The 26,161-nt window shown below is 40.0% G+C and overlaps 1 protein-coding gene across 1 annotated transcript in view; it reads left to right on the top strand.

Annotated features, from left to right (window-relative positions):
* LOC145469267 (uncharacterized) overlaps positions 1-26,161 on the top strand; it is a 78,922-nt gene that overhangs the window by 5,662 nt on the left and 47,099 nt on the right. The window contains exons 4-5 of the mRNA XM_081452949.1: positions 4,267-4,872; positions 4,987-5,402. Coding sequence (XP_081309075.1) covers positions 4,267-4,872; positions 4,987-5,402 — 1,022 coding nt within the window. The remainder of the gene's footprint in view (positions 1-4,266; positions 4,873-4,986; positions 5,403-26,161) is intronic.

Below are 26,161 nucleotides of genomic sequence, written 5' to 3'. Positions count from 1 at the left end.
GCTTTTAGGAAAATAAATTTAAATGGCTATACATGTTTTTGCTGTTTGTTTATTTCCTCTATCAGGTGGTGGCAAGAATGACCAGGAAGGCAGCGAGTGATCGCATGAGAAGCTTTGTCCTAGCGCTAAGTTGTATATAAAATAAATCGGCGTTTAATTTTTGGCCTCCGTAGAATTGTTAAGGTCATTCCCCAGTATTGCATTGCGTATTCCTACTGCGCATGATTTTACGCGTGATAAGCGCGCGCGCATTAAAAAATGGCGGCTTTTTGTTTACAGCTGGATCTCGCCATAGAGGTAAATCGTCATTTTCTCGCAAACGAGTATGGTGACCTATCATTTTTTTCTGTTGTTTTGAATTGAGTAATAAATTTCTCTGTGTAAAATAAATATGGGCCAATTCTCAGTGTAGGATAAAAAGCAATCGTCGGAAACGTGAATTTAGCAAGCAATCGTGACAACAATCATGATGCTATTATAAGGATTTATATGGGTATAAACAAGGTACTGTTGCTCCTAAACGAACATGGGGACCCCTCATTTTTATTGCAAAATTTAAGTTTCTATAATATAAACAATCAATAGGCAAAGTTTCACAAAAATCTCAGTGCAGGTTCTATTTCAGTGGAATGACCTTAAGCGCAAAACTCTGGGCCGGGTTGTTCGAAGCCCGATTAAACTAATCCTGTATTAGTGAGAATTTTGATGTCATTTTTTAATTTTTCGGTGCGGTTTTCTGTTTGTATTGCTTGTTCTTCAGATTTGAGTTTGAATAATCTCAATCTACACGAAACATAAGCAGTGAAAAACATTTTTATAAAAGAAAAATGAATACTTCGGTTAACCTTTAAACCTGGGTTACAGTAAACCGGCTTTCGAACAACCTCGCCCTGAAGTTTTGTTAAATATTCACTTTTTTAGAATAAGCCGTTGCTTCCCTTGCAAGTATCCAATCATTTGTCTAGAGGTTACCAGTTTTTTTTTTTTTTAGCAAAAGAAGATTTGAGAGTTAATCGGAAATGAGTATTGGACTCAAATAACTGTTTAAACTAGAAAACCTTAGTGCGCAATGTTATTTTGGTATCGCACTTTTCGATGCTGATAGCAACTGTTATGGATCTTCTCTGCGAGGAAAAATAACCACTGTAATACTAGACTGAGGCTTGACTGAAAAACCTAGTGTTTTACCAAGGAGACTTGTTAAATTTATAAAAAACGTTCTTGAGAAAAAAGAAAACAAAACCAAAACACGCTGACACTCAGTAGTAATTTTTAAGGTAACCTGAAGAAAGTAGGATTTTTAAGAAACAACATGCATTCCCTCCGTCGTTGTTACAGTTCTGAACAAACTTTATACAGGATATCTAGGTTTTGTTAGTATTTTCATATATCAGAGCTTTTTTACCAGGTTAAAGAGCTTTACAAATAGCTGCAATTTGAAATTTTATCAAACATTAAGTGTGCCGAATTAACCTAAGAAATGGAAAGAGTATAAACAGCATATTTAAATCTTTGTCGAACACCATGCGTAAGATCAAGACCAGTGGAATTTAAAATTTAATTTGCTGTTTACCAGTAAAGGTTAACAGTTAGCTTTGTAAATAGTTCGACTAAATTAAAGTGGTACTTGAAGCTTGCATATGGAGAACAGTTGATGAAAGTTAAGTAACTGCGCTGGCTACATACTAACACTATATAAAGTTGAAACTTCGAGCGTTGCCCCTTCCTTTATGGTAGCAAGATCCAGTTATTATGGCTGTTTTGCCTTGACGATGGAAGGGCGAACGCCCAAGACGCCAACTTTCCGAATTCGCTCAGGCGGCTATTTAGCTTCATTTATTTTTTCTTCAAATTCAGGTTGATGTAGTTAGCTAAGGGGGCCACAAGTTAATTAGTTATATTATATTAAATGTAAACCCCCTCTAAATAAAGTTTGATTGATTGATTGATTGATTGTATTTCTTAGACTGAGTGTCAACAGTTTTCCACGTTGAATAGTTTAGTTGATTTTTTTCCTTCACTGGCATTTGACTACAAGAGGTAGGGTTGGAGGGATGAAAACCTGCGTATCTATTTATTCTTCACCTGAATACGGTGAACAAAAGCTACTATATATTTCATTTCGCGCGCTAGCGTTGAAGCGCGGAAATGCAGAAAAAAGTGCGTTAAATTTTCCCCCTTCGCTGTGACTGGCTATCTGAGCGGGTAAGAGGAAACCAACAAACCCACTCAGAATGACCTCTTTCGAGCAAGAAAATAATGTTCTTAATGCCATATGATAAATCCTTTTGGGTCAAGCTTGTTCGGTCAGGCAGGTTGGATGTTAGCCTCGCTATGTTTTGCGTATTTCTCGACCTCAACACATAAACGTACAAAAAAGAACTTGGCCAGGATCCGCTGCCATCTTTACCTCATGCCTGGTAAATACAACCCCTTATTTTGGGCCATTATTTCAGTTCTTGACCGTAGTCTGCGAGCAGGCTCATCGTGGGGAAAAAAGTATGAAGGGAGATTTCTTTCCTCTCTTTTCAGTTGCCACGCGATGAGCCTGATCACAGGGTAGCATACGTATAAGCGAACAATATAAACACAAAACAACGTAAGTGGGTATAAACCAAGCGCGCATAAGGGTAACAAAACCTTAAGGTAACATTCATGAGCAATGAACTTGTACTTAGATACGTATTGGTATCAAACCTAGACAACGTGTAGTCCTTCTTTCGCTTAGTCTGTGGAGCGAGACGGTAAATAAACTGCGAGGAAAACATGGCCCCGTGGAATCAAGTGGGCGTGCTTCTGGTCTCTAGGAGCTCGCGCGGCCATTTTTTTCTCGCGGTTTTCTTTCGCGTCCCGCACGACGGACTAAGCGAAAGAGGGACTACTCGTAGTCTACATCAAACCCATGCGGACATATATGCTGGTATAAAAGGAACAGGTTTTTGCTGACAGACAAACAAAGTAACTAAATTCCTACGCAGAAGCTCTATGGGCTCGTCATGCAATCCTCGCTCCTTACGAACGAAGGAGGATTGCGTGATGAGCCCAAAGAACGTCGGCGAAATGGGTAACCAGCTTGTGCGAACACACATAGAGATTACAAACCTGGAGGCTTCTCTTCTTGCAGTAAGACCACACGAGCAGAATGTGTGGTGACTCGATACACGCTCCAATGAAAGGGTTGAGATTCTCGTGGCTCAGATCCCGAACCTTTGCAAAATAATAATTATATAATCAAGGTCTTATTAATATTCATTTTAATTGACGTTGCAGTAATGCCTTTGTCTGCTAAGGCCAGGTTAGTCGCATTTCTGCCGTATAGAATTCAATTCAACGAATTAAATTCGACAGAAATTCGACGACTGAATCGGTTGCCGCATTTCTGCCGCACGTTCGACTGGTCTTGTCGCATTATCCGATAGAAATGCGACACCGATTCAATTGTCGAATTTCTGCCGCGTCGAATCTAATACATACATTATGATACGTTACAATCTCGTTCCCTGAGTCGTCGTTCTCCTTGACCAGCAATCGGAAAACGAGAGCTCTGGCAGCAACCATTTTGAAATAACCGAATTCTACCCATCCGGTTTGACTGCGCAGTCTGCATCTATGGCGCACGCCCGAAATGGTTGCTCCCAGAGCTGTCGTTTTCCGACCGTTGGTCAAGGGGAACGAAGACTCTGGGAACGAGATTGGATACGTTATGTTAATGTATTGAGCATGTGTACATTTGATCCCCCCAAAGAAAAAGAAGAAACTTGGCGATTCTCGTCCCAATGCTACCTGGCATCAGGAAAGCGCAGTGGCTCGATATTCTCGTTGCTGATATGCTAAATGCCATCTCCTCAGACGACGTCTTTACAATTGCAAGGACAAATTGGAGTTTTAACCTGAGTTTTAACCTGAAAATATTGCAACACATACTGCTGCATTGTTAGCCTTCTCCTTCTCCTTGACGGACAATTTTTCGCAAAATTTAAGTCCTTCGTAGCTTATTTTCTTCGTCCGCCATATTGAATACTCTACGTTTAAAACATTTTCCGCTGACCGACATAACCGACACTTAACTGAATTAAACTCGACACGTTGGAAATGCGACGCATAAATCGGGCTTAAACTTTTAGGAGTACGTTTTCATGAACGCCGTTTTTGTCGATGTTCAAGCTGTCCCTGCTCTCTAAAATGCCACATTTTCCTGTTATCCCCCCGTCTTTGAGCTTATCTTAATTCGTTACTACGGAGATTACCATGACAGAAATGGAGAAGCTACCTGTTACGGAAACCTTGGAACTGTGTATGGATCAGTTGGCGAATATGAGAAGGCTAGAGAACATCTCGAGAAATCACTTGTGATCAACAAAGAAATTGGAGACAGAAATGGAGAAGCTGCCTGTTACACGAACCTTGGAACTGTTTATGAATCAATTGGAGCATATGACAAGACTAGAGAACATCTCAAGAAATCCCTTGTGATCAGTAAAGAAAATGGAGACAGAAATGGCGAAGCTACCTGTTACACGAACCTTGGAACTGTGTATCGATCAGTTAGCGAATATGAGAAGGCTAGAGAACATTACGAGAAATCACTTGTGATCAACAAAGAACTTGGAGACAGAAATGGAGAAGCTACCTGTTACACGAACCTTGGAACTGTGTATCGATCAGTTGGCGAATATGAGAAGGCTGGAGAACACCTCGAGAAATCACTTGTGATCAAGAAAGAAATTGGAGACAGAAATGGAGAAGCTACCTGTTACGGAAACCTTGGAAATGTGTATGGATCAGTTGGCGAATATGAGAAGGCTAGAGAACATCTCGAGAAATCACTTGTGATCAAGAAAGAAATTGGAGACAGAAATGGAGAAGCTGCCTGTTACACGAACCTTGGAAATGTTTATGGATCAGTTGGCGAAGTTGAGAAGGCTAGAGAACATCTCGAGAAATCACTTGTGATCAGTAAAGAAATTGGAGATAGAAATGGAGGAGCTGCCTGTTGCGGAAACCTTGGAAATGTGTATCGATCAGTTGGCGAATATGAGAAGGCTAGAGAACATCTCGAGAAATCACTTGTGATCAACAAAGAAATTGGAGACAGAAATGGAGAAGCTGCCTGTTACACGAACCTTGGAAGTGTGTATCGATCAGTTGGCGAATATGAGAAGGCTAGAGAACATCTCGAGAAATCACTTGTGATCAATAAAGAAATTGGAGACAGAAATGGAGAAGCTGCCTGTTACACGAACCTTGGAAATGTGTATCGATCAGTTGGCGAATATGAGAAGGCTAGAGAACACCTCGAGAAATCACTTGTGATCAGTAAAGAAATTGGAGACAGAAATGGAGAAGCTGCCTGTTACACGAACCTTGGAAATGTGTATCGATCAGTTGGCGAATATGAGAAGGCTAGAAAACATCTCGAGAAATCCCTGGTGATCAACAAAGAAATTGGAGACAGAAATGGAGAAGCTACCTGTTACGGAAACCTTGGAACTGTGTATCAATCAGTTGGCGAAGTTGAGAAGGCTTTACAGTGCTGTGAAAAATCATTGGCCATGGGCAGAAAAATTGATGACAGATATGAAATAGCTACTTCTTACCTAAACTTGGGAGCTGAACTATACTCTCGTGGAAAGTATAGCATGGCCAATGAATATAATAAGAAAGCTTTTGTCATCTTCACAGACATTGGGGACAGACAAGGGGTGGCCAAATTTTACCTCATTCAAGGAGCTGTGGAGTCGGCTGTAAAAAGCTGTAACAAGGCAAAAGAATATTATGAAAACTCTCTTAAGATTAGCAAAGAAATTGGAGACAGGGAAATACAAGTAACTGGTTACTTGCACCTTGGAGGTTTCTTTCTCGCGCAGTCTAAGTATGATAGAGCAGAAGAATATATCAAGGAGGCACTTACCTTAAGTGAGAAGATTGGATATACTGAGGGCCAGCTCCACGCACTAACAAGAATAGCGCACATTAGAATGAAAGAAGGAAAGATTGAGGAGGCGATCTCGTATTTCCTTTCTGGTATGGAAAAATGGGAGCAAATTCGCCGCTCTCTCTGCGACAACGATCAATTTAAGGTCTCCTTCTCTGACTGCCATATTCGTTCTCACAGAGATCTTAGCATGCTGCTTTGTGAAATCGGGAATCCTACTGAAGCTCCGTATGTTTCAGAGCTTTCGAGGGCCAGGGCTTTGGCAGATTTAATGTCAGCTCAGTACTCTCTGGGGAATAAAATCTCCATTAATTGTGGAACATGGGCGAGTCTTGAAGGCATCGTAGCCAAAGAATGTAACCGCACCTGTCTGTACGTCTCATATTTTTGTTGTCGCATATATTTGTGGATTCTTAAAGCAGGCAGAGTCGCACATTTCCAGGAGATAAAAGGAAATGATGTTACTTCTCGGGAGGGATTAAGTCAGCATTTGGATGAGTTTTTCAATTTCAGGAGTTTTGGCGTTTTACCAGAGGAGCTTTGCGAAGACCGATCTTTACACAGTTCTCAACCAGAATCCAAAACAAGCGAGGAGGACAACCATGAAGTTTCGCGATTTGGAAATGAGAGTAAAGCCAGCCAAGGACCCAAAATGAACCTCCCTATCTGTTACAAACTTATCATCGCTCCTGTGGCGGCCTTACTTAAGGACCCTGAAATCATCATTGTTCCTGATCGAGCTTTATACCAAATTCCATTTGCCGCCTTAAGTGATGAAAGCGGAAAGTATTTATTGCAATCTTTCAGGATCCGCATTGTTCCTTCTTTAACAACTCTCAAGCTCATTGATGAAAGTCCAGCCGACTATCACTGTCAAACCGGTGCATTGGTAGTGGGGAATCCTGATGTTGGTGAGGTTCATTTCAAAGGACGGCTCACGAAAATTTCTCGATTACCTTGTGCAGAAAACGAAGCGAGGATAGTAGGTGAAAAGCTGGGTGTGGAGCCTTTGCTAGGACAGCAAGCGACTAAGGAGGCAGTTCTTCAAGCGATGGATTCAGTGGCCCTAATTCATATCGCCGCACACGGTGATGCTGAAAGAGGAGAAATTGCCCTCGCACCATCTTTTCGTATTCCTAACGGGATACCTCAAGAAAGACTCTACTTATTGACAATGACTGACATTTCAAGAATTCAACTACGAGCTAAACTGGTAGTCCTTAGCTGTTGCCACAGTGCTCGTGGACAGACCAAGGCCGAGGGAGCTGTTGGAATTGCTCGAGCGTTCTTAGGATCTGGCGCACGCTCAGTATTGGTGGCACTGTGGGCCCTGGATGACAAATCAACAGAGCAGTTAATGACTCATTTCTACGATCACCTTGTTGCTGGGCAAAGTGCTGGTGAATCTCTACATGAGAAGTAACGGCTATGACGTGAACCAGTGGGCACCTTTTATACTGATTGGAGATGACGCGACATTTGAATTTGGAAAAAAAGGTAAGATTCGTTAAAATCACGTGCCTTCTTATTTCTGGCAAAGGGTTTCTGGTGTTTAATGACAATTTTCCTTTCATGTTATCAATCAAGTTTATAAATATATTTTTGTATTTTTAACGTTTGTCGTTTGATCTTGTGCGGCTGATTTAATTTATTTTACTAGTTCTGTCGATCATGAGAGTGTAGACCATCAAGTTACCCAACGTGTAACGCAATGCAATTTTTGAAAGAAAAAAACGTGTGCCGGTTTTTATTGCAGGAGTACACTACACGAAAACCGCGGAGATTTGAAAATATGAAGTTTTGGCATCTTGATTTTGTCCTAAATTGAGTATCAATAGCTCGAAATAGCATTTTGATCATGATGACGCTTGATATTTTTTTACCTGGATTTGGCAATGAAGTTATGCCATGCTAATTCTCCAATCCAATTTTTAATGTTATTGTAAAAGACAAATGGATCACGCTGTTTTGTATGGTCCCCCCCTTCTTCACAAGCTTTCACAACATTGAGATAACACCCCAGTATTGAGGTAATCGGAGCGCGCGCAGATTCCAGCGAATCTTTAAAAATAAATCTATTTTGTATTAAGGAAATTGCTTTTAGGAAAATAAATTTAAATGGTTATACATGTTTTTGCTGTTTGTTTATTTCCTCTATCAGGTGGTGGCAAGAATGACCAGGAAGGCAGCGAGTGATCGCATGAGAAGCTTTGTCCTAGCGCTAAGTTGTATATAAAATAAATCGACGTTTAATTTTTGGCCTCCGTAGAATTGTTAAGGTCATTCCCCAGTATTGCATTGCGTATTCCTACTGCGCATGATTTTACGCGTGATAAGCGCGCGCGCATTAAAAAATGGCGGCTTTTTGTTTACAGCTGGATCTCGCCATAGAGGTAAATCGTCATTTTCTCGCAAACGAGTATGGTGACCTATCATTTTTTTCTGTTGTTTTGAATTGAGTAATAAATTTCTCTGTGTAAAATAAATATGGGCCAATTCTCAGTGTAGGATAAAAAGCAATCGTCGGAAACGTGAATTTAGCAAGCAATCGTGACAACAATCATGATGCTATTATAAGGATTTATATGGGTATAAACAAGGTACTGTTGCTCCTAAACGAACATGGGGACCCCTCATTTTTATTGCAAAATTTAAGTTTCTATAATATAAACAATCAATAGGCAAAGTTTCACAAAAATCTCAGTGCAGGTTCTATTTCAGTGGAATGACCTTAAGCGCAAAACTCTGGGCCGGGTTGTTCGAAGCCCGATTAAACTAATCCTGTATTAGTGAGAATTTTGATGTCATTTTTTAATTTTTCGGTGCGGTTTTCTGTTTGTATTGCTTGTTCTTCAGATTTGAGTTTGAATAATCTCAATCTACACGAAACATAAGCAGTGAAAAACATTTTTATAAAAGAAAAATGAATACTTCGGTTAACCTTTAAACCTGGGTTACAGTAAACCGACTTTCGAACAACCTCGCCCTGAAGTTTTGTTAAATATTCACTTTTTTAGAATAAGCCGTTGCTTCCCTTGCAAGTATCCAATCATTTGTCTAGAGGTTACCAGTTTTTTTTTTTTTTTAGCAAAAGAAGATTTGAGAGTTAATCGGAAATGAGTATTGGACTCAAATAACTGTTTAAACTAGAAAACCTTAGTGCGCAATGTTATTTTGGTATCGCACTTTTCGATGCTGATAGCAACTGTTATGGATCTTCTCTGCGAGGAAAAATAACCACTGTAATACTAGACTGAGGCTTGACTGAAAAACCTAGTGTTTTACCAAGGAGACTTGTTAAATTTATAAAAAACGTTCTTGAGAAAAAAGAAAACAAAACCAAAACACGCTGACACTCAGTAGTAATTTTTAAGGTAACCTGAAGAAAGTAGGATTTTTAAGAAACAACATGCATTCCCTCCGTCGTTGTTACAGTTCTGAACAAACTTTATACAGGATATCTAGGTTTTGTTAGTATTTTCATATATCAGAGCTTTATTACCAGGTTAAAGAGCTTTACAAATAGCTGCAATTTGAAATTTCATCAAACATTAAGTGTGCCGAATTAACCTAAGAAATGGAAAGAGTATAAACAGCATATTTAAACTTTTGTCCAACACTATGCATGAGATAAAGACCAATGGAATTTAATTTTAAATCTGATTTGCTGTTTACCAGTAAAGGTTAACCGTTAGTTTTGTAAATAGTTCGACTGAAAACGATGACCTGTTGATCAAATATACATAAGGTAATGAAGTGGCACTTGAAGCTTGCATGTGGAGAACAGTTGATAAAAGTATATTAACTGCTCTAGCTACACACTAACACTATATAAAGTTGAAACTTCGAGCGTTGCCCCTTCCTTTATGGTAGCAAGATCCAGTTATTATGGCTGTTTTGCCTTGACGATGGAAGGGCGAACGCCCAAGACGCCAACTTTCCGAATTCGCTCAGGCGGCTCATTTAGCTTTATTTATTTTTTCTTCAAATTCAGGTTGATGTAGTTAGCTAAGAGCGCCACAAGTTTATTAGTTGTATTATATTAAGTGTAAACCCTCTCTAAATAAAGTTTGATTGATTGATTGATTGATTGATTGTATTGCTTAGACTGAGTGTCAACAGTTTTCCACGTTGAATAGTTTAGTTGATTTTTTTCCTTCACTGGCATTTGACTACAAGAGGTAGGGTTGGAGGGATGAAAACCTGCGTATTCATTTATTCTCCACCTGGATACGTTGAAGAAAAGCTACTATATATTTCATTTCGCGCGCTAGCGTTGAAGCGCGGAAACGGCGAAAACAATGCGTTAAATTTCTCCCTTGCGCTGTGACTGGCTATCTGAGTGGGTAAGAGGAAACCAACAAACCCACTCGGAATGACCTCTTTCGAGCAAGAAAATAATGTTCTTAATGCCATATAATAAATCCTTTTGGGTCAAGCTTGTTCGGTCAGGCAGGTTGGATGTTAGCCTCGTTCTTTTTTGCGTATTTCTCGACCTCGATACATAAACGTACAAAAAAGAACTTGGCCAGGATCCGCTGCCATCTTCACCTCATGCCTGGTCAATACCACTCCTTATTTTGGGCCATTATTTCAGTTCTTGACCGTAGTCTGCGAGCAGGCTCATCGTGGGGAAAAAGTATGAAGGGAGAAACCTTTCCTCTCTTTTCAGTTGCCACGCGATGAGCCTGATCACAGGGTAGCATACGAATAAACGAACAATATAAACACAAAACAACGTAAGTGGGTATAAACCAAGCGCGCATAAGGGTAACAAAACCTTAAGGTAACATTGATGAATAATGAACTTGTACCTATATACGTATTGGTATCAAACCTAGACAACGTGTAGTACCTCTTTCGCTTAGTCCGTCGAGCGAGACCGTAAATAAATTGTGAGGAAAAAATGGCCACGTGGAATCAAGGGGGCGTGCTTCTGGTCTCTAGGAGCTCGCGCGGCCACTTTTTTCTCGCGGTTCTCTTTCGCGTCCCGCGCGACGGACTAAGCGAAAGAGGGACTACTCGTCGTCTACATCAAACCCATGCGTTCCTACATGCTGGTATAAAAGCAACACGTTTTTGCTAACAGACAAACAAAGTAACTAACCTCCTACGCAGAAGCTCTATGGGCTCGTCATGCAATCCTCGCTCCTTACGAACGGAAGAAGATTGCGTGACGAGCCCAAAGAGCGTCTGCGTAATGGGTAACCACTTTGTGCGAACACACATAGATATTACAAACCTGGAGGCTTCTCTTCTTGCAGTAAGACCACACGAGCAGAATGTGTGGTGACTCGATACACGCTCCAATGAAAGGGTTGAGATTCTCGTGGCTCAGATCCCGAACCTTTGCAAAATAATAATTACATAATCAAGGTTTTATTAATGTTCATTTTAATTGACGTTGTGGTAATGCCTTTGTCTGCTAAGGCCAGGTTAGTCGCATTTCTGCCGTATAGAATTCAATTCAACGAATTAAATTCGACAGAAATTCGACGACTGAATCGGTTGCCGCATTTCTGCTGCACGTTCGACTGGTCTTGTCGCATTATCCGATAGAAATGCGACACCGATTCAATTGTCGAATTTCTGCCGCGTCGAATCTAATACATACATTATGATACGTTACAATCTCGTTCCCTGAGTCTTCGTTCCCCTTGACCAGCAATCGGAAAACGAGAGCTCTGGGAGCAAACATTTTGAAATAACTGAATTCTACCCATCCGGTTTGACTGCGCAGTCTGCATCTATGGCGCACGCCCGAAATGGTTGCTCCCAGAGCTGTCGTTTTCCGACCGCTGGTCAAGGGAAACGAAGACTCTGGGAACGAGATTGGATACGTTATGTTAATGTATTGAGCATGTGTACATTTGATCCCCCCAAAGAAAAAGAAGAAACTTGGCGATTCTCGTCCCAATGCTACCTGGCATCAGGAAAGCGCAGTGGCTCGATATTCTCGTTGCTGATATGCTAAATGCTATCTGCTCAGACGATTTCTCTACAATTGCAAGGACAAACTGGAGTTTTAACCTGAGTTTTAACCTGAACATATTGCAACACACACTGCTGCATTGTCAGCCTTCTTCTTCTCCTTGGCGGACAATTTTTCGCAGAATTTAAGTCCTTCGTCGCTTAGTCTCTTCGTCCGCCATCTTGAATACTCTTCGTTTAAAACATTTTCCGTTGACCGACATACCCGACAATATTAAGTGCGACGTATGAATCAACAGTCGCATTTCTGCCGCACTTAACTGAATTAAATTCCACACGTTAGACATGCGACGTATAAATCGGGCCTAAACTTTTAGGAGGACGTTTTCATGAACGCCGTTTTTGTCGATGTTCAAGCTGTCCCTGCTCTCTAAAATGCCACATTTTCCTTCTACCCCCCTTCTTTGAGTTTATGTTAATTCGTTACTACGGAGATTACCCGTTTGAGTTCTGTAAGAACCTCTCTCGTTAGCTGAACACTCCTTTTCCTGAGGCGGCTTATTGCCACTTCTTCTTGCCCCTGAAATTAAAAAGCTTTTTCGATTAATTCACCAGTTTATTTGGATGCAAACATAAACGACTATGCAAACAACTTGATCAACAGTGGCTACCTGCGGAGATTTGAAATTATTACTCCAATATTTAACTCGAGTTGAACACGAAGGCAGAAATACTATTTCGTTTATTTCATAGCAAATAACAAGTATGAAGTCTCGGATTATTTGCTGCAAGTTTCTAAAGATTTACAAAGATCGTCTAATTGTAATGCGAAAGTCTCCGAAAATTTGTTTGCAGCTTCTAAAGATCATTGCCATTTGGCTTTTTTGACACGCTTTACAAACTCAATGAAAACTGCTTTCTGTTTAAGAAAAACTTTTTTGAGTAATGTCAATTAGATAGCTGGTTTGACGCCAAAAACAGAACGTGCAAAAGAAAGATTGGTTTTGTTTCTGTTGTGTAAGTTTTTCTATGAACTTCGCCTTCGGCTCGGACCATAAAAGCTACACTTGAATCCCACTATCTCGAGCCCTCAAAGGAAATTTAAAAACGTTGGAAATTCGAGATAACAAGAGTTAGAGAAAGCCGATAGTAACTGAATAAAATGTTTATTTTAGGAAAAATAATTTGATTTTGAGATAGCAGGGAGTTCAAAAATAATTCAGTTTAAAAAAGCGAAGTTCTTCTGAACCAATGTTTTCCAAATACGGGCCCAAAATAGTTAAACACTAGCTATACACCTACATGATACTCCCCGATGTTAGTAGACACGTGCTCAGAGTTGTGCTCATGGTCTGATGTGGTTGAAGATATGCCAGCGCTTCGACGTACGGGATTAAAAAGCGCATTTGACGTCCCTGCAGACTGGGGAAGGAACAAGAAACAGTCATCTTCTTTATATGTATGGGTTAGGCGTGCAGTTTAAGCATAAAAATAGTCATTTCTATCCAATGGCAAGCATAGAAAACGGGCGTTAAAGTGGTCGGCTTGAAACAAGAGTAGGCAATTAGGAATCAATATGACGGAGGCGCGGGAAAACGCTTAAACTGTAACGTTCAACCTGTGCCAAGGGCGGGAAAACGTTCAACCTGTGTCGAAGGCGGGAAAACATTAAACCTGTGCCAAGGGCGGGAAAACACTCAACCTGTACCAAAGGCGGGAAAACGTTCAACCTGTGCCAAGGGCGGGAAAACGTTCAACCTGTGGCAAGGGCGGAAAAACGATAAACCTGGGCCGAGCGCGGAAAAACTTTAACCCCGTGCCAAGGGCGGGAAAACGTTAAACCTTTGGCAAGGGCGGGAAAACGTTTAACCTGTGCCAACGGCGGGAAAACGTTCAACCTGTGCCAAGCGCGGGAAAACGTTAATCAAGGGCGGAAAAATGTCAAACCTTTACCAAGGGCGAGAAAACGTTCAAGAGCTGCCAAGCGCGGCTACAAGGTTCAACTTATCCTTAGCGCGAGAAAGTTGAAGTTAAACCTGTACCAAGCGAGGGAAAGGTTTAAGCCCATGCAGAGGGCGGGAAAACGTTAAACTTGTGCCGAGCGCGGGAAAAGGTTAAACCTGTGCCAAGCGCGGGAAAACATTCAACCGCTGCCAAGCGCGGCAATAAGGTTCAACTTGCGCCAAGCGCGGCAAAACGTTCTTCTTGTGACAAACTAGCGCAACAAGTTAATGGCCTTTACCGTGAGAAAAGATAATGGATGAAGTATCAGTGTTGCACGATCGTTCAAGCCCTCAAGCGAAATCAAAATTACTTAAAAGGTAAATCCAAAAGCAACGTTAACAAGATGTAATAAAGTTGGTTTATCTTACCAGATTCTGTCCGATCAGACCGTTAAACTTAAAAGAAAGCATTCCCTGTTGCTGTGGCCTATCCTCTTCTTGTCTGCCTTGTTCTTTCATTTTGATATCTTCAAACCGGATCTTCCACGTCATGTTTTAAGCCAGATCCGTCTCATAACGGAGTTTTCTGAAATAAGTTATCGGAAAAGGGCCAGTTATCAAACAGATTTGCATTTGATTAGGTGACACGGATGAAACCCTCGTTCTCAAAATCGTCTTCAGAATGTCAAAGTAATTATGAACTTCCACGTTAATGTACCACAGTTTAAGATTACCATAAAGTTCCTAGGCAACGTAAAATAAGTCATCTTACTTGTATACTTACAAACTTACAAGAATGTGTCATTTTGCTACTGCCTTTCCAGATAAAATGTTTAAAGGGGCTAGGTCACACAATTTTAGGCAATTTCAGCACGAATCAAATGGTCAAAGAATTACCTAAAATATCACAAAAACGGCTCAAAACTATAGAGGATCTCAAGCAAAACACAGGAAAGCCAAGAAAGGACATGGATGGACAAAACTGAAGAGGATTAAAATTTATATCAGTTTCTATCAAAATGTCATTTACACAGCTGGACAATCATTCTCAGTTGTTATGTGGCCGTGATTTTGCAAATGAAAGACTCTTACTCTGCCAATTTGACGTTTAGAGCTCATAATTAACAAAACTAAACAAAATTACCTAAAATAGCCTGACCTAGCCCTTTTAATCACGCTTTAATGTGAGTACTTTTTAATACTGTAGCTGATAATTACGAATAACAAGAAAGCTAACACAAGAACGCCAGAGGTGGAGGCCCCTATAACCACGTTAACGAGCCGTGCGACTGGAACGCAAAAGAACAACTGCTCAGAACACATGATCATGAACATAGTGATGTGCATTTGTGGGTCACAACACTTCCTCTGTTTGCATTCTGTTCATTCAATAGCGTTGATGAATAACACTTAGCATAAATTTTAGATAGGTTTTACAAGCGAGCAAAAAGACGTGTATTGATCGTCAAAATGAGTTGCCATAGCAACGTAAGAAACATGTTCTAGGTTTTCAACAACACTTTGCCTCAGTATCGTCAGCAAAGTGTAACAGGAAGAAAATTTAGTTTCTTTTGGAGTGAATGCCACAATCTCACCTCTCTTTCCTCCTCCAAACACAGTTCTTTATCCCAGCCACATCTACGTTTGTCCGAGGGTTGACTGGTACGAGTCCCGGCCCAAATGACGCTCACATCTGCAAAGGAAATGAGATGAAACAGAAGTCTACGGTTGAAAAAGACCATTTTAGAGTTGTCCGCTCAGTGACCTGGCCTTTGAATGGCAACGAGGCTGGAGGCGACCTTGTTTTGATAGGCCTCACTGCTTTTGTTTTGTGAATCAAGTTGTTCTAATGCTAACGAGTTCGCATTTAACCCTTTAAAACCGAAAGTTTCACAAAAAAAATGCCATTGTTAACCATGAAATCAGTTTTTTGGCTGCATTGACACTAAATGGGCCTTAGTTTTGCTGAAAAAGCTATTATTTTCGTACCAAAAAGATCGATTTCCCGAAGATAAGTTACAAAAACGTACAATATTTTAGTTTGGTGCATGTGATTGCCTGTTCCGAGTGAGGCAAATCTACGTTCCGGGAGAAGTAAGACGGATACAGGAGAAGGAAAATCATTGTCATTAATCAAGCCTATGTCGTATGAAAGTAGAATAGTCCCTGGTTTCCCTGAACGAGGCCATCTTTGTAAAGACACGTAGAAGCTGCACACCCTGTTGCCGTACAGGGAAATCTTAATCCGTTTGAGTTTTACGGAGAAAACGGCGTTGTTAGCTTAGTCCCTCACGGCCAAAGTAGCCGTGGTAGTAGCTCGCCGTAGCCGTTTCTTTAAGTCCCTGTTATGCTCGATGCAGAAGTTATGGCAATGTCTACCTTTTTTAATACCACCAGAAGTTCAAAGCTGAATTACATTTCTTACATCTTTTTCTTCAGGCTTTTGATTTAAAAGGATCTATGCGGAACCGTTATGTTCAGACTTCTGGGCTGAAGAATGATGTCCTGTTGGACGAAAATTTACTTGAAAGTGAGTAATAATCATATTCTGCTCTCGTTAAAGAGCTCCTTTTATTCGTCTTTAGCTGTGGAGTGTGATAAGTTTTGTTTTTGATTATAACCTGCTCTAACCAGTAAAAGTTATTACTCATGCGCAGTATGGCGCATAAGAATGCATGAGTTAAGGATTGGAAGAATCATTTACTAAGAACGTACTCTGTATACTTAATCTTTTGGTCAAAAAAGGCTTCCTGTTCGTGTAAATGGACGTGTTCAACAAAACGGGCAGGTAATAGGCCACGTTCGACATACCGTATATCAATATTCTAGTATGTCTCCGAGGATTTCAGGACAAAATTTTCTAGTTTCTTTTGTCCCTCAAATCCTAAAAGATACTCGGTTACAAAGAAATTATCTTAATAGAAAAATAAATGCTATAACTTGACGTTTCGGCGTTATCTTGTCGCCATTATCAAATGCAGATTAAAGTCGTTCAGTTCAGTTATAGTTATATACTAGCTTAGGTGTTAAGAAGGAATCCACCAAAAGTTCGAGTGACAAGTGGGCTAAAACGTTACACCGAAATTATTGGAAACTTCTGTGCGACTCTTTTAAATATCTTCTCAAAAGAAGTCATTTCTACCACACCAAATGTAGAAAATAAATTTTGAAGTAATATATGAAACACTTGAAAGTACTGGTGAAATGAAACTGATAATGAAATTTTACCTGTGTTTTACCTGACAATTCCTCTAAACTTTGAAATTTACTTGGTCGAGTTCCCATGAGAAAGTGTTTTTGGTGTTATTTCAGACAACTGTTTATATCTTTAGCTTTTAGAAAATGCAAAAAGGACTGTAATATACTTAAAGTTATTCTAGTACAAGGTCAGTGTCCATTAAAAACTGAAATTGCTCGAGTCAAGAAGAATGTGACGAACAATGTCAGGTAATAAGACACTTGTGTGTTTAAGTTTTTTCCTTTTTCGTTTTCTGCTTCTTGGTTAGTCTAGTACACCTTGTATTTTGTATCAATTATTGAAACATTACATTTTTATCAACATGTGTAAGGATATATATATTATAATAATTTAATTCTCGGAAATATGGCATTGCATGATACAACTTACAAAAAACACCAGGTACCTACTGAGGAGTACTGTTATTTTATCAAGTTTCAAGTATTCTTTAAAATCAAATTACAAATATAATATAAATAAGGCAATGTTGATATTTGTCACGATGGTGCAGTACTGGAATATATTCCAACATAAACAAGTCTAACTCTTGAACAAAAAATGCCTAACGAGATTTTGTTCAGAATTGCTATGAAAAAAGATATTTCATCCAATTCGCAATTCTGATCGTTTGTTAATTCTCTATCTATAATTTTTTGACTCGGCTTGCTTTGTTATTCGCCTGACGATATCCTTGTAATAGAGATGGCATATTGCATTACAGCATTTATCTTCTCTCCTGCATCTTAATTATCTATATCTTAGATCTATGATGCACTTTTCTTCAAATTAGCATTTCTCCCGTATCATTTCTAGTTGTCAGTTGGCAAACAATTTCAAATTGCTTGTCTGATTATGTACGCATTGCGTATCTTTTTTATATGACTTGAATTCTCTTGCGCATGAGTATAGGTTACTTGGAGTCTCTTGTCTTATTTTCCTTTCAGCTTAGCAAGTGCAAAACTTGATTTGGCTGTCGCAAGTTTTCCCGCGCTTTCTGACACGTTTTCCACATTTGCTATCGGTTGCATGTTTTCCCCCACTTGTCATTGGTTACATTTTTCCCGCGTTTGCCATCGATTGCATGATTTCCCGCGCTTACCATCGGTTGCATATTTTCCCGCTCTTCCCATTGGTTGAACACTTCTTTTTCTCAAACCGTTTTTCTCTTTTTCTAGTGATTCGTGAATGTCCAATATTTTTCCGTCCGCATTCTAAAGCGATTCTCTCCCGTGCGATTCATAACGACACCGAGTTTCTCGCTCAGCAGATGGTCATGGATTACTCGCTCCTTGTCGGCATAGATGAGGCCAGGTCTGAACTCGTTACAGGAATCATAGGTGAGGCACTCAACCCTTATAGCTGTCTTTCTCGTTCGACTGCCATGTTGGTTCCCTTTGTGTCACACTAAGACGGAGGAGTTTGAAAACGGAGTTTTCACTCTGAAAACGCATCAAATGTTTTCCGTCCACACTACGTCGGAAGAATTCGAAAACTCAACAATCACTGGTCATTTTGGATTTGTGTTTGAGGAAAACTCGGACAGGGAACTGAATCACATGATTATCGTGACGCAATCGTTTTCGAAAGGCTCCTTTTTCAAAATGTTTTCCGTCCACATGAAAACGAAAAGCCAGCGTTCTCAAATTCCTCCGGCTTAAAGAGGGTTTCCCAAAAGGTCCGTTAAGAAGACTTTTAAACATGTTTTTTTGTCCACACGAAAACGCAAAGCCGGTGTTTTAAAATTCCTCCGGTTTGAAGAGCGTTTCGAAAAGCTCCGTTTTCGTGACGGATTAGTGTGCACTGTAGGCCTAATCATAGAAATAAAGCTGCGTTTTCAAATAATTGATTTCCCGCGTAGTGTGGACGCTGACTAAATCATGCATTAACTATATTCAACCGTTTAATAAGGCGCTGCATCAGTTTATAACTTCTCGATTTATTTCTCGATTGATTCAACTGTGTTCACAACTGTTTATTAGGATCGTCAGGCAGCCTGTCTGGGTGAAGTGTTGTGTGACAATCCAAGGAGATGTTGACTCTCGTTGTGTAATTTTTTTCCTTATAGATTTTATCCGGACATTTACGACGGATAAGAAGCTAGAAATATACGTGAAAGCGAGTGGTATTCTGGGAGGCCAAGGAAGAATGCCCACTGTTGTGTCCTCAGAGCTGTACAGGACACGATTCACCGAGGCCATGCACAGGTACTTCCTTATGGTCCCAGACAAATGGACCGGACTTGGGAATTACCTCGACTAAACAACCAGTATGGTGTCCTCTTAGCTCTACAAGACACTGTTTACCGAGGCCATGCACAGGTACTTCCTTATGGTCCCGGACAAATGGACCGGGGTTGGGAATGACCTCGACTACGGAACGACTGTGGTGTCCTCTTAGATATACAGGGCACAATGCAACGAGGCTTTGCACAGGTACTTCTTTATGGTCCCTGATGGACCAGGCTTAGGAATAAGCTTGAATAAGGTACCTGCTTTCCAATTCAATTTATTACGAGTATTTTATGATCAAAATTCACTTCACTTTTTTTGCATACGTTTTCTAGAATTGCCCGTGAGAATTTAGTTTTTCAATCAAGAATGTGAAATTGAAATTGTAATAAAAAGCAAAAAAAAAAATGATGAAGAATCTGAGAAGAATATTACGAATTTATGAATGCTGGAGGTTCATGTTTCCACTTACAGTGCAGTACTGTATGTGCTTAAATTAGTAAGAATTGTAAATTTTTCTAAGGGACAGAATAAGTTTTAGTAGTAGTAGTAGTAGTACTAGTAGTTTTCTAGTTGTTCGCGGTCATAATTTATTGTAACAAAATCAGGGTCTTGTATGCATACCTGTAAATTTATTGAATCCAAGCCTTGTACATAAAATTAAAGAGAATGTAAATGATATTCAAATCAAAAGATAAAGTTTTTTGTTCAAGAATTTATATAATAATAAATAATAATAATAATAATAATAATAGATTTGTATAGCGCCATATCCATGGCTCATGGCGCTTTACAGTAAAAAATGTTATTAAAAATAAAATTTACATTAAAAATTTACATCAGTGATAAAAAATCACTAACAAATAAAATAGCTAAGTTGTAAAAATGAAAGTAAAACTAGGAATCATTAAAACCTTTAAATAAAAACTGACTAACTTAACTAAGTGACTGACTAACTAACTAGCCAAACTATCTAATCTACTAATTAACTAACTAACCAAAAGTCTAGTTATAAAATTTGTTAAAAAGATATGTCTTTATACAAGTCTTAAAATCTGATAGCCAGCCGCTCCCTCTTATATTGTTCGGAAGAGAGTTCCATAGGCTAGGTGCTACAAAAGAGAAACACCTATGACCATAGCCTATTAACTTGACAGGTGGTACATTCAAGAGGTTTTTGGAGGAGGATCGAAGATTTCTGCTTGGTACATAAGGCTCTAGCAGTTCAGTAATGTAATTAGGGGCCTGGCCGTTGAGCGCTTTATAGGTTAAAAGTAAAATCTTATAATTATGCGCTGGCTGATTGGAAGCCAGTGTAGCTGCTTTAAAACCGGCTTGATATGATCGTATTTCCTTGTTCTGGTAACAACGCGAGCCGCAGCATTCTGGACATTTTGTAGACGATCTATCAAAAATTTTGGTAGTCCATATAGAAACGAGTTGGCGTTATCTAGTTTGGAAGTGATGAATGCATGTACTAACTTTTCAGTGTCTGCTAGAGATAGACAGACTCTTATCCTGCTAATGTTTCTAAGATGGAAGAAACAGGCCTTGCAGGTACTGGTAACATGCTTTTCCAGTGACATGTACTCATCAAAGATGACTCCAATGTTCTTTGCAGAAGTAGATGGCTCGATCTGTTCACCAGACACATCGACGTGGTCTATTAATGGGGGTGGACGATGTCGTGCGCTCAAGATCAAAAGCTCCGTCTTTCCTCTGTTTAGTTTCAGCTTATTGCACACCATCCACGAGTCGATCTCAGAAACACATGCTTCTATTTTAGCTATAGAACCAGGTTGTTTGGTGTAGTTGGGCTTAAATGAGAGGTAGAGCTGGGTGTCATCAGCGTATAGATGGTAGTTAGGTCCTTGCCGTTTGATGATGTCCCCGATGGGCGATGTGTATAACAAATACAGGATTGGCCCTAAAACGGATCCCTGGGGAACACCGTAGCGAAGTTCTTTCATCTCTGACTTGGTTCCGTCAATCATCACAAACTGCTTTCGGTCTTGAAGATAGGATCGAAACCATTTTAGCGCATTTCCTTTCACGCCGTAGCGTTTTTCCATTCTTTCTAGTAGCAGTTTATGGTCGACGGTATCAAACGCCGCAGACATGTCCAACAGTAGCAGGATAACGCATTTCTGATTATCTATCTCACAGAGAATGTCATTTTGCACCCTCAGGAGAGCAGTCTCCGTGCTGTGAAAGCGTTTATATGCTGACTGAAAAGATTCCTCTAGATCATTATCGCGTAGATAGTCGCTCAATTGACAAGATACTGCCTTTTCAATTATCTTAGATACAACCTTCAGATTTGAGATAGGTCTAAAGTTTGAATAATCCTCAGAGTCCAGGTTGTCCTTCTTCAGCTTCGGTTTGATCATTGCTTCTTTCAGTGCAGCGGGCATAGATGCTGATTGGAGAGACATGTTAACGATGTTAGTTAACACGGGTAGAATAGTTGATTTACATTCCTTAAGAATAGAAGCCGGTATAGGGTCAAGATCACAGGATTTTTTACCGATTTTGTCCACAAAACTTTCAATCTCTCTTTCTGACATCACCCTGAACTCTGTGAATTCGGCTTGACATGGCTGTTTGTATGCTTCGCAGGACTGGGTACCAGAAGTCACTTCTTTGGATAGCTCCGTTCTTATCACTGGTCGACAAACATCTGTCTGTCGACGCACAGTCTCGACGATCGCCAGCGGCGCTCCAGCCTTCGACGTTTTCTCTTGGCGTTACTAATACCCTCATGGTACCATGGTGCTGATGGACGGAGAGTTATCATGCGTCGTTTTAAAGGTGCATGCCTTTGAAGTATTTCCGTCAGAGTATTTTCGTATTTTTCAGTGAGATCCATAAGATCAAAGGCGTTGGTTGTCAGAAGGTCAGATTGCTTTAGGTCGTCATTAAAACTGACCATATTTACCGAGCGCAGTTTACGATAACTAATTTCCATTCGTTCCAGAGGTGGTTTCTTTAGGCGTAGCTTGCAGTGTACAGCAGAGTGATCGGACAGCATTGGATCGCGTATTTCAACGCTAGTAACTAGCTCGTCCTCGGCCCTAGTTATGATCAGGTCTAAGGTGTGGCCTTTCTTATGGGTGGGTCCATTTACATGCTGGACTAGACTGAGCGATTCTAAGATCTTGTTAAATTTTACAGTCTCCAAATTGCTGATTTTATCCATGTGATAATTGAAGTCACCCACTATTAGAAGGTTGCCAGGGGAAACAACGAACTGTTCTGCGAGAGTGCAAAATTCTTCAAAGAATAGAGAACAATTTAATTGATTTCCCTTGGATGGAGGCGGTCTGTAGATAGTTACAATTCTTATAGAACCAGTGGAGCATGTCGTCACAATGTCCAGGTATTCGAAGGAGCTGAAATTTGTCTGGGTTTGTTTCGTGACTTTCATTTGTTTCTTTATTAGGAGACCAACTCCTCCCCCTCGTGAGTTTTTCCGTGGAACATGGTAGAAGCGGTATCCGGTTGGACAAACTTCAGCAATTGAAAAATTATAGTTTTCATTATTGCGCAGCCATGTCTCAGTCACTGCAAAAATATCCACGTTATTGTCGACTGCATAATCTTTTATCGCAAATTCCTTCTTGTTGATCGATCTAGTGTTCAATAAACAGAAGTCGATTGGTATAATACTATTCTGCAGATTTTTGTTTGAGCATCTTATGCTGGTAAGATTGTGCCAATTCACTCCTCTGGAGCAGCAATTTTTGGAGCCAAGGGTGACGTTGTGTGACACAGTGGTGGGCCGTGATGCATGGCTGCGTTTGGCTTGCGATGAAACAATGACCGGTATTGTTCTGTTCACAGAAGGCCCGGGATTTAGCTTGAATGTCAGATCGCCAATTAATTCCATGTTGAAAGCGGCGGAGCTGTTGGGATAATAAAAACATGCTCTTTTGTGTCTTTTCATCCTATGCCGCTTTGGTAAATACCTGTGTAGAAGATTATCAGTGATTGCGTAATTATCTATCCAGCCGTGTGGTATGCGCGTTGTAAACAATACATCATTGCTTGAGTACAAAGCGAAATCAAGGAAATTTTCTTTGTACGAAATTCCGTCACCTTGAAACCACCAAGTCGCTTGTAGTCCAGAAGTAAAATTCCGTATTTCCTGAGTGGATAAATGGTCTTGAGTCTTGAAACTTTCCCACACATGACCTTTTTGGTTTAGACCATCTGCCAAGTACTTGTATTCCGTAACCGAGCATCTTAAAAGCACTAAAATGGCTAAGAGCAGGCAGCTTCTATAAATACGTCTTACCCTCATTACGAATGCAACTCACACATATCAAAGTTTGGAAAGCTGCCGATGGACAGGCTGTGAGAGATTTTCCCTTTTTCCCCTTTTATCATTCATCCATTACAAGTAGGTGAAAAAATAGGTCGAAAACGTTTTCTTTACAGATATAAGAGTTTGTAGAAAACAATTAGTAGCGAAAAAGTAATCTGACCACACACTGCAACTCAAAACTTGCTTTCACCATTCCAGTTAAAAAGAGACATACTTTAGGGGTTTCCTTTCCAAACGAAAACTAATTTTATAAACTTCTGACTTTATGCTATCGGCAACATTAATTTTGATAACATCGCGTTCACTTTCAAGAATTAATTTGAAAAATATTGAGAAATTTACCTTATTGTTACTTATTTTCGCGGGTACTTAATTTCACGAAAATGGAACGGGCATATTTCGCGGGACTTAATTTTCGCGATTTGGCCGAAAAAATATCTTAAAAGGAACTAAATTTCGCGAAAGTTGCCAGGACACTGATCTACAATATAACAAATGGATAGAGTGACGACTGCATCAAGGATGTCTTACTTTGTTGCTGAACATTGCATTGATCTACTTGCTGTAACGGAAACATGGTTGCAACCAGAAACTGATAATGAATTTATCATTCGCGATTTATGTCCTACAGGCTATTCATTTCATCATGTTCCAAGATCTGGCCCTGTTCGTGGTGGTGGAGTGGGCTTGTTGTTTCGATCATGCTTTAATATCAAGCTTCTACCACACAGGAAATTTATTTCGTTCGAATACATCGACTTATTATTGAACTCGGTTGATAAAAGTATAAGAATTGTCATTGTTTATCGTCCACCGCCTTCGAATACTAATGGTTTTACACCTGCTATGTTCCTGGATGAATTCTTCACGTTCTTGGAACAATACGTTACTATTCCTGGCAGCTTATTAACAGTCGGTGATTTCAACTTTCACGTTGATACTTGCGATTCTCAACACGTAGCCGCATTCCTTCAGTTGTTGGATGTTTTCAATCTTAATCAGCACACAATTGGATCTACACATAAAGACGGTCACACTTTGGATCTTGTTATCACTAGATCAGATGATGACATTGTTTCTAATTTGTCAATTGATTCTCCTTTTGTTATATCTGATCACGCTGCCGTTCATTTTCATCTGATGCTTAAAAAACCAGTGTTGGAAAAGAAGCTTATCACAGTTAGAAAACTTCGTTCAATTGACTTTGATAGTTTTGGTTCTGATGTCACGAATTCTAGTCTTTCGAGTCTCTTTTCCACACCGCTTCCGTGCCTTGATGACTTAATCAGTGAGTATAATGGCGTTCTTAGTTCCATACTTGATATCCACGCTCCTGTAAAAACCAAAACAATAACTCTGCGTCCGGCTGCACCTTGGTATTCTGAAGAAATAAACAATTTGAAGAAAGATCGCAGGAGACTGGAGCGGCGTTGGCGAAGGACCAAACTTCCAGTCGACCGCCAGTTGTTTATTGATCAATGCCGTGTAGTCAACTTTTTAATTTGTTCTTCCAAGAGAACTTACTACACTAAGCTGATCAGTGATAATCAGACGGACTATAAACTTCTTTTCAAAACAATTGACAGTCTATTACATAGGAAGTGTGATATACCATATCCGCCCTGCAACTCGCCTTCGGATCTCGCAAATAAGTTCGTCGAGTTCTTTTCTGATAAGATCACCAAAATACGGGTCGACTTAGACAATGCAGCTCTCATCATCCATCAAGTTCCTGAAGTTAACCGGGTCTGTCCTTATACGTTTGATGAGTTCAGTTTGGTAGATGTTGACGAAGTCCGCAAATGTGTTGTGAAATTATCTTCCAAGTCATGTGATCTTGATCCTCTTCCTGGCTATGTCACAAGAAATGCTTTGAGCACACTGCTTCCATTTATCACCAAGATTATAAATACTTCGTTGCAATCTGGCCAAATACCCTCTCAATTAAAAGTTGCTAAGCTACGTCCTCTTCTTAAGAAGCCTTCTCTGGATCACACGCAGTTTTCAAATTATCGCCCTGTTTCGAATCTTACTTTTCTCAGCAAAGCAATTGAGAAGTTGGTTGCTAACCAACTGATCTCCTATGTTAACAACAACAACCTGAATGAGCCATTACAGTCTGCCTACAAACAGTATCATAGCACAGAAACGGCTCTCATTCGCGTGCATAATGACATCCTCACAGCAATTGATAAACGTAGAACGGTAATTTTATTACTTTTGGACCTCTCTGCTGCTTTCGATACTGTTGACCATGATATTCTCCTCTTCCGTCTACAACAGCGCTTTGGAGTTACTGGCAAGCCGTTACTATGGTTTAAATCTTATCTGTCCAATCGCATGCAGTATGTCTCTGTTGATGGTGCAGCTTCCTCAGATCATGCTCTTCAATGTGGTGTTCCACAAGGATCAGTGTTGGGACCCATTTTGTACGTTCTTTACACTTCACCCCTTTCAGACATTGTAAAAAAATTCAACTTGAGTTATCATTTTTATGCTGACGATTCACAACTTTATCTGTCCTTTCAGCCAACTATATCCAGTGATAAGGATTTAGCT

Source organism: Orbicella franksi, chromosome 15 (assembly GCF_964199315.1).
Source record: "Orbicella franksi chromosome 15, jaOrbFran1.1, whole genome shotgun sequence".
In the NCBI taxonomy this organism is placed as follows: Eukaryota; Metazoa; Cnidaria; class Anthozoa; order Scleractinia; family Merulinidae; genus Orbicella; species Orbicella franksi.
The sequence above is the reverse complement of the archived record's forward strand: the minus strand, read 5'-3'. Positions and strand labels throughout refer to the sequence as shown.